The sequence below is a fragment of the Anastrepha obliqua genome, chromosome 2 (genome assembly GCF_027943255.1).
Source record: "Anastrepha obliqua isolate idAnaObli1 chromosome 2, idAnaObli1_1.0, whole genome shotgun sequence".
Classification (NCBI taxonomy): domain Eukaryota; kingdom Metazoa; phylum Arthropoda; class Insecta; order Diptera; family Tephritidae; genus Anastrepha; species Anastrepha obliqua.
In genome coordinates, this window is record NC_072893.1 from 132,940,098 (window position 1) to 132,954,892 (window position 14,795).

The 14,795-nt window shown below is 40.5% G+C and overlaps 1 protein-coding gene across 4 annotated transcripts in view; it reads right to left on the bottom strand.

Annotated features, from left to right (window-relative positions):
- Positions 1-418: 418 nt before the first annotated feature.
- LOC129238549 (PDF receptor) overlaps positions 419-14,795 on the bottom strand; it is a 104,512-nt gene continuing 90,135 nt past the window's right edge. For 3 of the 4 annotated variants that reach the window (XM_054873605.1, XM_054873604.1, XM_054873607.1), the window contains exons 3-10: positions 14,051-14,161; positions 7,229-7,374; positions 6,900-7,160; positions 6,425-6,718; positions 6,082-6,351; positions 5,838-5,992; positions 5,445-5,697; positions 419-2,134 (exon numbers count right to left, since the gene is read on the bottom strand). In XM_054873605.1, the coding sequence (XP_054729580.1) occupies positions 2,033-2,134; positions 5,445-5,697; positions 5,838-5,992; positions 6,082-6,351; positions 6,425-6,718; positions 6,900-7,160; positions 7,229-7,374; positions 14,051-14,161 (1,592 nt within the window). In that variant the 3' untranslated portion in view covers positions 419-2,032. Of the gene's footprint in view, positions 2,135-5,406; positions 5,698-5,837; positions 5,993-6,081; positions 6,352-6,424; positions 6,719-6,899; positions 7,161-7,228; positions 7,375-14,050; positions 14,162-14,795 lie in introns of all 4 variants that reach the window. The other variant, XM_054873608.1, reaches the window with a different exon arrangement.

Sequence of the window (14,795 nt, forward strand, 5' to 3'; positions counted from 1 at the left end):
ATTGTATCAGCGGCATGAAAATAATGAAATTTTTGGAGGTAGATACTTTCTAATCGATTCAGTTCACGTACATCTTAATTATTTTTGGAAATTTTTGTAGCTAAAGTTTTAAAATTTAGTATAAGAATTCTTTAATTTTTTTTTTAAATATTTTTGGTTTCAAGTCTCCAGATTTTTGGTTGAAGCCTTAAAATATAATTAATTTTATAACTCCCACGGAGAGGGCTGCACCTTAATGCATACTCAATACTTACCTACCCGTGAAGTGGTGATATGAAAATCTGCGTATTTTAATTTTATTTAATTTTTTTTTTTTGCTCGAATAAAACCAATTTTTTTTCTAGAAAAAAATTCAACATTTATTTAGTAATCAAAGTTAAATAAATACAATTAAAATGTATATAATCCACATCCTGTTCAAACTAAAAAAGTACTTGTTGTTGCGCTCAAAAATTTTCCATTAAAAATGTTTTAAAATTTCGTTCGATACCTTTAATGAATTTTCAATAAAATTTCACCTAATAATTTTTACATTTATCGAATATTAAAATGAAGCTCGTTTATCGCGCTCTGCTCTGTATATCCTTTTCCATAGGTACACCCATGTATGTGTGCATGTGTATGTATATGTTTGCATGCCTGCCCTTACGAGCTAAAACCTTTGAATTGGTTTCTTTTGCCTTGCAATTGTTTTAGTTCTACTGGATATGAGGGTTTGGCTTAGTTAGTTAATACCGTTATGTGTATGTATGTATTTTCAAAACATAGCTTTGCCTTATTTGTATGTGAATAGTTTGTAAATAGATTTTCTGATTTAATAGTTACTGTATATAAATATTTTTTAAACATTTGTTTTATCATTGTTTTTGTAAATATAATTTTCACTACTGTCTAATGGTTAGTGGGATAACCAATAAGGTACCCTGTGGGCTTTTAAGCTATACCTTACATAATCAGTATTATGAATGTATTAAATGTTTATATCAGATTTCTGTTTTTCTTTTTTGTTAAGTTGTTGGCGCTCTTTGTTTGATTTGAATTTGTTGCGATTTTGTTTAGCTCAGTGTAACTAAAAGTATTCTTTTGTGAGTTTTTATTTGCTCTCCACAAATTAAGTAGCGGCGGCAAAAGACGACACCTAAAAGTAGACTAAATTAAGCGCTTACTTTAGTTATGCTGGCTGCCTACTTTTGGGAGCTCTTGGTGACGCAACTTTCTCCGGAAAGCTTTTAACTTGGCGTGCTTTCACACTCTATGCAAATTTTCTAAACATTTTCATAAAAATAGCTAATTGGAAATTATATATTAACTACAGTTAGTACTTCGAGCGCCCGCTTGATGCGCTTCGGTTGAATTTATTCGCATTTACAAAATAGTTACTTAACAAATAGGAGCTTTCAGTTGTTTTTCCAAACCGAAACGAAGTGATTTTTAAAATAATTATCCTAATTATGCACGTTTTTGTAGTGGAATCTATCAACTTACGCTATTTATGATACTTTCGCACAGTCGCAGCCCACGAATCGGAAATTAAGCGAAGTCGATCGGAGTTAGGCGCAAATTTTCCATCACCGAAATTTGAAATAGAATATTCTGCTATTTGATTAACTTTAATTGGCGCTAAAGCCGTCTAGGAGCTTTCGCCAGAGCTTTATTGCTGAGTACTTTCCCCTCTGACCGCTGGCGCGGCAATGGCTCGGAGCGAATGCATGCAGGTCAAAGCCTTTTTCTTCTATAATGCGCGGAACTCTAGGAAATTTTCGATTCAGCAGCTTCGAGGACTGCACAACTCCTTCCGCCTTCGTTCGATCTGCTTTCATAAATTCTACTAACTATTCCATTTTCATCACACAGCAGACAGCGGCATCTGCTGCTCAATTCCTTAGTTTTTTCACTTTTTATGATTTATGCGTATGTATGTGTGTATGTATGTAAATATATATTTATGTGTGTTAGTTATTAGACTAAACGCATTTTTTCGAATTTCTTAGCTTCAAATCAGGCTTCCAATGCGAGACGCGTCATTTCCTGCTCATTGACGCTCCACTTCAGTGGCGTAAATTGCTGACGTTTTCGGTTTTGTTGTCATAAATATTTGTGTAGGCCTTTTTTTGCTAGACATCACACATTTGTTCTGTACGCGTTGGTGGGGAGAGAGAAGAAAAGAGCAGAATGGAAGAAACAACAACACAAACTACAAATGAATACAAAAGCATGTAAATGTCATAACGGTATTTGTGGAAGCGTACGAAAAGAAACGCGCGCAAAGCGTTTGCATATTTTATAAAAGGCAGGTTCTTATTATTATGGCGGGTGCTGTATATATAATGAGTAGAACTTTCAAAAGCTTTTAAAGTGAATTTATATGTTTATATGAGCTTTTGCAAAAGCATCAAAAGTAGCTGTAAAGGAAAGGTTAAGCTTAAAAAAAAAGTTGAGCAAAAATCGTTAAAGCGTCATGCAGATTATTGATTATTTTACTTAAAATCATTGAATTAATTGCTGAGCAAAAATGTGATAAATATAAAAGCAAAATTATAAAAATATAGAAAGTAAAAGGTTGGCGAACTAATACAACAAAAATTTATTACAAGAAAAAAATAAATAAATTATCATAAGAAAAATAAACATTTTAGAACTACTGTACTGCAGTGGTGAGGCTTAGCTAATCTATTTTTTCATGTTCTTGCGCATTCTGTTATAAAAGTGTCAGAGCTTACGTTTGATCTAAAACTGCTCTAAGTGGCTTCCACGTGCTGTGTGCGGGTTGCATGCTAATCAAAGGTGTGAGGACCATACCTTAATTTTTACTAAAATTAACAAACGACTCGAAAATAGCCTTAAAACTTGCCACAACTGGGCTTAACACTCAAGTTAGTGCGTTCCTGGCGTCATCTGTTACAGAGATTTTGAACTCTAAATGAGGTGGGTTGGTTGGTTTTTGTGGTGATTCTTCCAGAGTCCAACTAGCGCTTCCGCACCATTTTGTTGCCACATCCTCGTTACCAACTTGTTTACCAGTTATTTACGGCATGACTATATCCAGTCTGTGCGGTTTAAGAAAAATGAGGTGGGAGTCTGTGCTAAAATTTGCTTTTTTATTTTATACCAAATTTAATGACGAGTTATTGTTGGTGATTGATACATAGGAGTTAAATTAGCCAAGACAGCAAGTCCAGGGCTAATTTTTTATTCATAATTCAACTAAACTAAAATTTCCAGTGTTTACTTATAAATAGTTAAAAAATTTACCAGTTAAACTATTGCTGAAAATATTGACTCATTAGCAAAATCCATTTATTTCCCTATGTTTGTCCACTTTTTATATTGAGTCGTGGCACTGTGCGTCATCTCTTTTCTCTTTCTTTTTACTCTGCATCGTTGCTCGTCTGCAAAGTTGACGCCATAATTTATCTATCCCCTTTTTTTCATACTTCTTACCTTACAAAAAAGAGACGGACACCATATTTGAGTGGAAATGGGGCCCCAGTACTGGCTCCCCACATACAAAATAATTTTATTCAAGATTCTCTGTGACTCATTGCTATTACTTACTCAATAATTGAACCACCAGATTAAACTATTGCTGAGTGTTTTAGGTACCTCATATTCGAAATGAGCTGAAAGCGTCCGCATAGACAAATTCGAGTTCGAAAAAAAATACGAAGGAAATGGCAACATTTCATAAAATCAAGGTGGCCGTATTGAAGAATTGGCAGGAAAGATCGTGAAATTGTAAAAATATGCATTTAATTCTCTAGACAAGGACCAAGGAATATTTGTTAGTTCACTGGTTGATCTCAAGAAATGTGAATTCAAATCACTATTTACAATTCGTTCAGTGATTTGTGGGTCTCACCGATAGTCGACCGAATTCAAAACTGTAAAACTATACTTTCATTGGAGAAGTAAGAATTCAGAGGCCGTTGGAGGTAACACCGGCGTCAAGAGACTTGATAGTGGCTCTGTTAGAAACTAAGTCAGTGGTTTTCCAATCAAAATATTTTTGACAAAGTCTCTACCAAGAGATTTTAAATTCGGAGATGGAAACGACATTCGTTCGGGGGAGTTGAAAGTAGTGCAGAACAATTTGCAGCTATCCTAAGTCAATGCCTTCGTTGGCTTGAAGAATCTGTTTGAAAGATGTTGAGCAGCAGAGGAAAAGAGCGACAAAACACAAGGCTGCGCAGATTGAAGTGAACAAGTAAACGTAATTTTGCAGTGACGTCGGACATTTGAGCTACAAAAATTTCTCAAAGTTTATGCATTGGCGAGCAAAGGTGTATGAGTCCATGAAGAAAATGCGTAACATATTCGGTGAAAAATGTTTAATTCGTTAGTTTTCTTAAACTTTTTTGAATAAAATATAAATTATGAAGAAATATAAAAAAGAAAAATAAGATGTAATAATTCGTTTTATAAGTAGGGGGGAAAAAGAATTGGGGATTAAGGCCATTTTTCATAAACAAATATTTTATTTTATTGTTTTAAGAAAATTGAAATTAAAATATTTTTTTGTTTTGTATTAAAGAATAACAAAAAAATTGCAAAAAATATACAATATAAAAAACTTTAAAATAATCTTACAAATAAATGTATATGCGCGTAAAAAATGGCGGAGAACTTAAGGATAGCTTTTTGTGTTTAAGCAGCTTTGTGTATGTACGAGTATTTGTATACAAACGAATTACCACAATTTTTTTTATTTTTGTTAAATTACATTCTTAATATTTTCCAAAAGTCAAAATTTAATGAAAATATTTACGAATATATACAAAAACGCCTAGTGAAACTGAGTAGGATTTTTAAAAATATGTGATTTAATTTTTTTTATAAATATACGCGCATATTTTTTAAAAGGTTATGTCTGTAGAAGATATGTATGTAATTTTTCTAATATATATATATACATGTAGATATATTTGTTGGCATGTTAATTCAATATTATAAAGAAAATATTTTATTAAAAATTTACAAACTTTTAGCAGGCTAAGCAAAAATTACCAATGGCTACTTAACTTTCGTTTTAATTATTATGAATTACTTTAGTGCGTGATTTCGCGTGCTAAACTACATTCGTATGTGTGTACGTAAATATTTATGCTACTTGGTGTTAAGGCTGGGGACACAGGTAAGGGGGTGGGCTTGTAATTCGTGATAGTGGTGCTAGTCACAGCGTTTTAGGCATTTGAGCGTTTAGCAAAAAGCAAAGAACTTCTTAAAAGCTACTAAGTGATTGAATTTGTTTAATTTTTTTAATAAAATTTCAGAGTTGCAGTTACACATTTCATGGATACAGAAGTGAGAAAGGTGTTGGTTGTGATTGTAGTGGTAGAAGTGGATGTGGAGGGGGCGCAAGGCTTAAGGCGGTACTACTACTGCTCTGACAACTCAAATACAACTGACTCGGGTGGTACGGAGGACGCTGACGGTACTCTTAGTACCTTTTGGCCGCCAAAGCACAGCGTTAGGAGCCAGCTGCTGCTGTTGCCGCCGCCACCACCGCCGTTGCTGTTCTGCATGCGCGTAGGCTGTGCGCCCACATTATTGTTGTTATTGTTGTTGTGATTGCTGATCCTACGCTGCTGCCGATAAGCGCTGCCACTGGATAGGCGACGCGCGGGTATGTGTGTGCCGGTGGCGGCGGCGCTGTATCTGCGGCCATTCAAGCGGCGGGTGTTGGGCGAGTGATCATTTCTGTGCGCGTCGCAGAGAAAAGAGAACAAAGATGGGAAGATAAAGAGATTATGTGAGTGAGTGGTTGCAGGCGTGGGCGAGACAGAGAGGGAGAGAGAGATAGAATGCGAGAGCGTGAGAAAACTGAGTTGCTAGCTTACCTTTTGCCATCCTGTGGCGTGCCACCAGCTTGCGCCTCGGTATCGGGTGCAGTGTTGTAGGCACCGGAGAACATTGAGGCACGCTTCGGCACCCATTCGGGGTGGCCGCGTACGGACATGTAGACGGCGAGGCTTTTTAGTAGAACGGTGCGTACCTGGTGAAGCAAAATAGACACAGTAGCAGAGAGGCACATTTATTAAAAATAAAGGAGATGAATGAAAAAATGCCCCTTCTCGTACTCACCTCACCATTTAGGAAACAATAGATCAAGGCAATGAAAAATCCCTGAAATGAGGTTAGGAAATGTGTAACGTAGGACCACATGGCGAATTTCCATGGCGGCTTCAGGTTCAACGCAGGTACTTGGTACAATAAATTTGTGATACCCAGCAGCGGCAGCAGCACAATGGCCGCCCGTACTGCCTTGCGCGTCTGCTCGATATCACTGGCTTGGCTCTGGCGCAATTTCATCACCAATACGCGTATGATGTTCATGAGGAAGAAGAAGTTCAGCTGTGAAATGAATTCAAGGGGGAAAGAAAAATAGTGAGATATATAAACCCAGAAATCTTTAACGATAACCTACCAATATAACAATGATACGTGGCGCCTCCAGTATCCAATAGTACGGCGTTAAGTTGTAGTTCCATAGGCAGTCGTGCGCGCTGTCCGTGTACAGGGCGGTACATATCGCCCAGACGGTGGTCATTAAGATGGGTAAGCCCCAGCCGAGTAGCGAGAAGATGGCGTGCGGAAAGCGGCCCTGAAATACCGCCACCGTCACCATATTGTGCAGGTACAGACCCTCGATGAACATCCACATGAACATGGCGGTGCGAGCGTACTCGAGGAGCACATAGGAGGCCTCGCAGAGGTAGGGCTGTGGATGAGTGATAGAGAGGAATGAGGACTAATGACGGATTTCCATGATAGTGAGTATTCTCCGCGAAAGTTTAAATTAAAGCTATGGGAGCTTTCTCTGAATGATCTTTTTAAGATTTATGCTCTTGGATTTTACATGAATATGAGATATTAATTATTCAACTTCTATAAGCTCTTACCGTATTTTCGATACCCGCTGTACTCGTATTTGACGTTGGCGGCTGACTGCCGCGCCGAAATGCCTGATCGAGATACAGGGTCAGTCGTATGATCACTTGGCAGACCATAGCGATGAAGAGATTCTTGTGAATTTTCGTGCGATTGTTGCGTAGCGAGGAGAAATTGCAAAAAATGATGAGCGAGAGTATTAAAGCGATCAGCGAAAGAATGAGGCCGACAATCTCAAGGGTGCGCGTGCGACGGGCAATGTCCAGGAAGACCTACAAAAGAACCGATAATATTTAAGGTTTCACATTCGAAGCCATCTGCTTTATAGAATTGAACCCACATCGATATTTTCCACTCGCTGCAGCATGTCGTTGACTTCCGGCTTGAAGCAGGGCTGATAGTCCGTCCAGCCGTGAGTGCTGTTCTGTGTGTCATTGGGACGACGGCCCCAACTACCATCCAGCTCACACTTGCGATTAGCGAACTCTGTGGTTGAGAAAGGGAGGGAGGGAGAGAAAAAGAGAGGATGAAGCATTTTGAGTATTTACATTAAACAATTAAAAATAAATTTTTTTATTCCCGGTTTACTCAACTTAAGTGGAAAAATGAGCTTAATATTATTTCTGGCGCTCATCAACCGGCTTTACTATACTGTTTGTAAAAGGATATTGTGTAACGATTTAACAAGCGATTAACATGGATGCCTCTCCTTCGCCCACCCAGTACTGTAGCGCTCATTTCATACTTCCGGCAAACAATAAAAATTTAAATTTAAAACTCAAAGGATTAAAAATAGACCACAGACCTTCGGCCACAAATGCAATTAAGTTAAAATTTTCACACCTTTGCAATGTGATGCTTGAATAAATCAAACGAAATTACGCACAACCTTGCCACCTGATGGGTTGGGGATGTGCAACGTGAGCTGGCGGCGCAACAATAAAAAACTAGTGAAGTGCGATTTGCAAATGCGATGGATGGATGGGCGATGTTTACCATTTGCTGCTTGGTGGAGGTGGAATCAGTGGTGGAGGTGAAGATAGAATGAGTTGCAAGCAGTAAAAGGGAAATGAGAAATTAATTTAAACACATTTTACTTTTGCACGCCACAAGTAGAGGGCCCTTTCAAGTGCGTAGATGCATTAGGCTGTTATTTTGTATTTTATTCGCTATTTTTGTTGGTAGACATGGTGTATTTAGACGACTGGCGGCAGCAGCAACAAAAGATGTGCAAAAACAGTTGACAGCGAATGTATATTTGTATCTATGTAGCAAATATTCCACTTACTCACGCGCTCACTTTCATATCCTCACATACACTCACACATACATATTTTTGTAGATACATATGTATGGAGGTCGTGCTCCCGAGGGATCGGGCGACTAAGCTGGGCTCTAAGCTACCGTGGGGGTCGGCAGGTTGCGAATAGCCGGAAGGCCTGTAGTAGCAGGTTAGTTGCGAATAAGTTCTAACAAATAAGCAGCCCCCGACAATGAGCGGCAGAAACGGAGGAAGCGGTCTAAAAGCTAGCTAATCCGAAGAGGTTTCTGTGACAAAGGCGAAACGACACCGCCTTTAATAAAATAAGTGTCCCCCTCACCATGCAAAGGCATGGTGAAAATACAAAAATCCAGAAGCGACTGACTCATATTGGGCGGCTCCATGGTCAGCGTCTGTCCCCCATGTTAGGGGCGGCTGCTAATTTAATACGATCTGCATTAAGACCGAGCCCAGTAAGGTCTTAATTTCGATATACTGGAAAATGTTTGGAACATACTGCCACGAGCTGACGGCTGCACTATTCTGTTTCTTTAGTAAGCAGAGTGAAATCTAGCTGAAATGGCATTCAGGTCTTTCAAAGGAGCTCGAGACTGGCTCATTCGCCCCCGTTGATTGGAAGAACCCGATCTGTGTCACCATGCATGCAGTACAGCAGTGTCACAAAGGAGTCAACAACAGAAGAGCTCAACCGCAGCATCAGTGCTAAAATTAAAGAGCTAACGGAGATGATGGAACTCCCGAAGCGTAGTATCAACCAGCCAATGCGTGATCTGGTTTCGAGCATTTCTGAGCTCCATAAGAAGCTAGAAAGGTCGATTCTGACTTCCAGAATAAGGATGTTAAAAGGGACCAAAAGTGTTGTACTCGAAGCAAAAAATGAATGCACGCAAACATCGCCTCTTATAAAGCGCGTCACGGATGGTACGCCAAAGAGGTGTATAGACACAGTCGCTGCACGGAAAAGCCCGGCAAAAAAGAGCAAAAGTGACTGCGATGGAACACTGAAGGCAACGCCGGTATCAACAAAAGAGCAAACCAGCTCCGAAGGATGGAACACGGTAATAAACAAGAAAAACCGCAAAGGAAACAACAATAAAAGTCCAAAAAAGACGGGAATCAAAGAGACGAAGCGAACACGAGGGGAAATCGCAGGTGACAGGGACCGCCCCGTAAAGACGCGATCGTTGTGAGAAGCGTTGGCAATGTCTCATACGCTGACATTCTGAAACGTGTGAAAACAGAGCCATGTTTACAGGAGCTTAACTCTAAAGTATATGGTGTTAAGAAAACTGCAAAAGAGGACTTGCTACTGGTGCTTGAGCGATCATCTGATCCAAACACTCTGAAGATCAACGAAGCAGTTAAAGCTGCCTTAGGAGATGTAGTTGAAGTAAGGACACTAACTGAACTACGCCAAATCGAAATCTCGACGAAAGACGAAGTCCATGAAGCTATAACTAGCCAATTCAGGGAACTAAATGTGCCTTTGTCTGCAGTTGCTAACTTGCGAAAAGCTTATGGTGGGACGCAAACGGCGACCCTTAAAGTTACAACAGAGATCGCCACTAAGCTTACAGCAGCAGGCAAAATACGGGTTGGCCTAGTTATCTGCCGTATTAGGGAAAAACTTTACCCAAAAAGGTGCTTCAAGTGCATGGAGTACGGGCATGTCGCAGCGAGATGCAAAAGCACGGACGACTTCACCAAGTCCTGCTTTAAATGCGGCAGTAAAGATCACCAGGCGAAGAGTTGTACCCAAACAGCAAGTTGCTTAATTTGCAAAAAGAAACAAATAAGCGACACCGCACACGCGATGACTAGCAACAAGTGCCCCTTATATCAAAGAGCACTCAAAGAAATGCGACATAAATGAAGTTTCTCCAACTGAATTTAAATCACTGCGAGAAGGCTCAAAGTCTGCTCGAACAGTCTGTACGAGAGCACAAAATAGATATTGCAATACTCAGCGAACCCTATAAACACGGAAATGGGAGTGATTGGGTATCCGACACAACAGGCAAATCAGCTATACTGGGAGGAACCGTGGAATGATTAGGTCACGAATGACGAATATAAACGCAAACACGTGGCTATGTACGAGCCCGTGTTGGTAAGCTGTTTGTATACAGCTGCTATCTTCCACCTAGCTTAACCCTAGCGGAAGCCATACACGCACTGGAAGAACTTGCACATGACATTAAAGATCACAGTCCGGTCATTGTAGCTGGCGACTTTAACGCTTGGGCAGTGAACTGGGGATGCCCTCGAACCACCCCTAGAGGTAAAGCCCTTTTAGAAGCGTTCGCTATGCTTGACATAGCGCTTATGAATACCGAGAACCAGCAAACATTCCAAAGAGCAGGGAAAGGGTCAATAATCGACCTGACATTTATTAGCTCTAGCCTCGTGAGTAGTACGAGATGGTCCCTTAGCCAGTATTACACTGGTAGCGATCACTTTGCAATACTTTGCGTTATAGGCAAACATGATAGGCCGAAGTCATCTAACTCGCACGAGGTCAGATACCGGGTTGGAACTTTGGACCCGGAAGTGTTCGAGATAATGATGGCAAATTTTACACCTACTGGAAATGCGGCTGAAAAAACTAACCAAGTCATGAGGCAACTCACTAAAGCATGTGATGCAGCTATGAGTAAAACAAGGCCTAATAAAAACCACAGAGAGCCCGTTTACTGGTGGACGGAAGAAATCTCTGCAGCACGCGAAGAATGCAATAGAGCAAGAAGAATATATCAGCGGTCGAGAGGTACGACCAGCTTTGAAAGGAACAGACTCCTATTTAAACAAAAAACGAAAACGCTAAAAAATGCAATTAAGAGCAGCAAACGCCAGTGCTTTCAAAAACTATGCGAGGATGCTGACAGCAATCCATGGGGATTTGCATACCAGCTGGTGATGAAAAAAACAAAAGCCTTCAAACCGCTGCCCACGATGTGCCCGGTTATTCTGCGCGACGTGGTCAAAACATTGTTCCCCCAACAGCAAGGCATCGCAGCCAACGCTGCCAGCTGTATGGAAGACGATGGAACACGATGCCTGGCCAACGCTGACGAAATTTTGCACATTTGCAAACAGATCAAAGGCAATAAGGCACCCGGGCCCGATACGATCCCGAATGAAGCTCTTAAGTTGGCAATCCAAAAGCATCCAGAAATCTTTGTGGATGTTTACAACTCCTGCTTAGAAGAATGCACATTCTCGAAAGAGTGGAAACTGCAAAAGCTAGTGCTAATACCAAAAGGGTCTAAGCCGGTGGAAGATCCCTCAGGCTACCGCCCACTATGCTTACTGGACACGGCAGGGAAAATATTAGAGAGGCTAATTGTAAATCGCCTGGAATCTTCCATCGATAGTGCCGGAGGGTTATCGCCGCACTAATATGGCTTCCGTAAAACACGCTCTACCACAGATGCTGTTATAGCGGTTAAGCGCATTGCTCACAAAGCGATTGAAGGTTCTCGCTGGCTCTACGGAGATAAAGAGTATTGCCTAGTCACAACGCTAGATGTAGAAAATGCATTTAATACAGCAAACTGGGGCAAAATTCTAAATGCGCTGGAGAATTTCCGAGTCCCAGCCTACATTCGGAAAATCGTTGCAAGCTACTTCACTAACAGAGTGCTGCAATACAAAACCGACGAAGGAATGAAAAAGTACAGAGTAACCGGAGGAGTACCACAGGGGTCAGTGTTGGGCCCACTCCTCTGGAATATAATGTACGATGCAGTTTTGTGTCTCCAACTACCTCCAGGATCCCAAATCATAGGGTTTGCTGATGACATTGCAATCGTAGTCGTTGCTAAATTCCTAAATCAAGCCGAAGCGACTTGCAACCAAGCGGTCGAAATCACAAAAGATTGGCTGCGCAATAGTGGTTTAAGCCTTGCAAACAGTGGTTTAAGCCTTGCAAAACAGAGGCAGTTCTCATCAGTAGCAGGAAAATAGTCGAAACAGCAAATCTCAGAGTAGGTGACCACACCCTAGAGTCTAAGTTGTACATAAAATATCTTGGGGTAATGATTGACCACAGGTTGAGCTTTAAACAGCACCTAACATACGCCAGCGATAAAGCAGCGAAGGCTGTAACCGCATTGACACGTATTATGATGAATACGAGAGGACCTAAGCAGGCTTCTGGGAAGTTGCTTAGCAGTGTGGTATCGTCTATCTTGCTATATGCGGTACCAGCCTGGGTCGAAGCAACTAACTGCAGCACATACATGAAAGGCATTAAATCGGTATACCGGTTATGTGCCCTCAGGGTGTGCTGTGCATTCCGCACAGTATCGGAAGATGCTGTATTAGTCCTCGCGGGTATGCTACCAGTTAAGCTGACTGCACTAGAATTCGCCGAAATGAAAAAACATCGAGCGGATCCAGCACAGCTGACTAACCGAAGGACTGAACGGGAGCGAAGCATCCGTACTTGGCAGGAGGAATGGAGGAACTCCATGAACGGACGATGGACATATCGATTGATCCCGAATATCACAAGATGGATAAATCGAAAGCATGGTCAGATAGATTTCTACCTGACTCAAGTACTTAGTGGGCATGGATGCTTTAAGGCTTATCTGCATAGATTTAGCACGAAGATGACCCGTACTGCACCTTTTGCGACAGTCTAGTTGAAGATGCAGAACATGTTTTCTTTGTCTGCCCTCGTTTCCAGCTGGACAGAGTAGAATTGAGTGATAGGGTGGGGAAGCCAATAATGGTTAGCAACCTAGTAGATATCATGCTTGACTCAGAAGAACATTGGTCCGCTGTCAGTAACATGGCAAGGATAGTAATTACCAAGCTGCGTCGCAATGAACAACAGCGCAGATTGTTACGTAGAGGCAATAGGCCACAGCCCCTCCCGTGAAGTAGTACCTAGTAATACTTAACGGTATTAGGAATCACCAAATTGCGCTACGCTGAACAACAGCGCAGATTTTCAAGTAGAGGAAATAGGCCGCTCCTCTCCCAGAATTAATATTTAACGATAAGTAAACACTAAACCGCGAAGTGCTGAACATCAATAGGCCGCTCCCCCTCCCGTGAAGTATTACCTAACGGTCGTCCCGCGGGAGGGAAACGGAGCTGGGGTGGGGTTTTTAGTGGGTGAGTCGAAAGACAAGTCTCACACTTTTCGGCTTTCAATGCTTTTTGTACATATGTTTGCATGTTTGTGTCGAGTTCACAGCGACTATTATTTATCATCTCCAAACATTTGCGGGCTCCATTTGCCACGCTAAGTGGCACGTGTGGCACGCATAAGTATTTGTTGAAAGGAAGTCTTGTATGAAAATTACAAATTTTTTGGTAGCAAGAGAAGTAAAGCCGGGGATGAAGAGAGTGCAAGGAGGTAGTTTTATGGCTATCAGAATAGAAAAAAAACTAAAACTGAAATACAAAGCAACTCATTCAACCTTTACAGTAAATTTCGAGGTACCTTTCCTGATAACTCCTGAGATGTAGAAAGTGATTGAGACTGTTCTAATTTTAAAATCACCTAGAATAGTACCTCAAATTCCAATTAAGCTGAAGTGGCCCTCATTTTGATCTCGTGTATGACTTTTCAGTTTCGGTTGCTAATTGCTTTCAAATCCAAATAAACTATAGGGTTATTGTAATCGAACCAAAAGCTTGTTAATCAATTTAGGTCACGGCAATAAAACTCAGATTCTCGCCAGCAGGTAATTGAAAGTCATCATCGAATGGCCAGTAAATGACAGGAGTCTAATTTACCTGAAGGTTGATAAACAGTTGACTTTCTAAACAAAGTGGGCCAATGTGAACACTGCTCCCATATGTATAGTACACACACACACACACTCAAACATACACTAAATAAATAATTCATCGCTTACTCACTTGTTGTGTCAATGCCATGCCCAACCGGTGGACAATGCATGCGCGCCAAAACGCCAGCCGGTGTCGGAGGCCAACAGAGGAACAGATCCCAAGTCCAATTGCAGAATATGCCTGTCAATGGAAATAAGAAGAACGACAACGAGGTAAGTGAAAATTAATTGACGAAATAACAGCTGAAATATGAAGTGTAAATGAGTTTTGAAAAATTGGTGGCTATGGAAGGACGAAAATCGGTAGCAGGGATTTTTCTTTACTTACTTACTAATTTAGATATTTAGTAAAACTTTAGTTATTTTAATATTTAGAAATTCTTGGTGCTTTAAATACCCACTCGGTTGATTTCTATGTAAATATTTTAATAGCTTTACAATTTCAAAGAAAAAGCAGAGATAGCGGAAAAAAGTTCAGTTCAGTTCTCACACATTTTCCAGTTTAATTGGCTTAATGCGCCGCTAGTTGGGCCACATATTAGAGCCTTCTTGTTGTTGGTTTTATGTTAATTTTGCAAACTTTTTTCTGCAGCTATTGCTTGGTTTTTGAGCTAAACTATTATAAAAAGCTTTAATTAGTTGGAAAAGCCGCATGCATATACACACACACATATAAAAACATACATATATACACATACATATATACACATATATACCATAAGTAGAACACTTACACAAATAGCTGCATGCAAGCGCACACACACTTGCTTTTGCATAAAATTCAAGGTCCTATTGCCATTTTATTTGCTTATTGT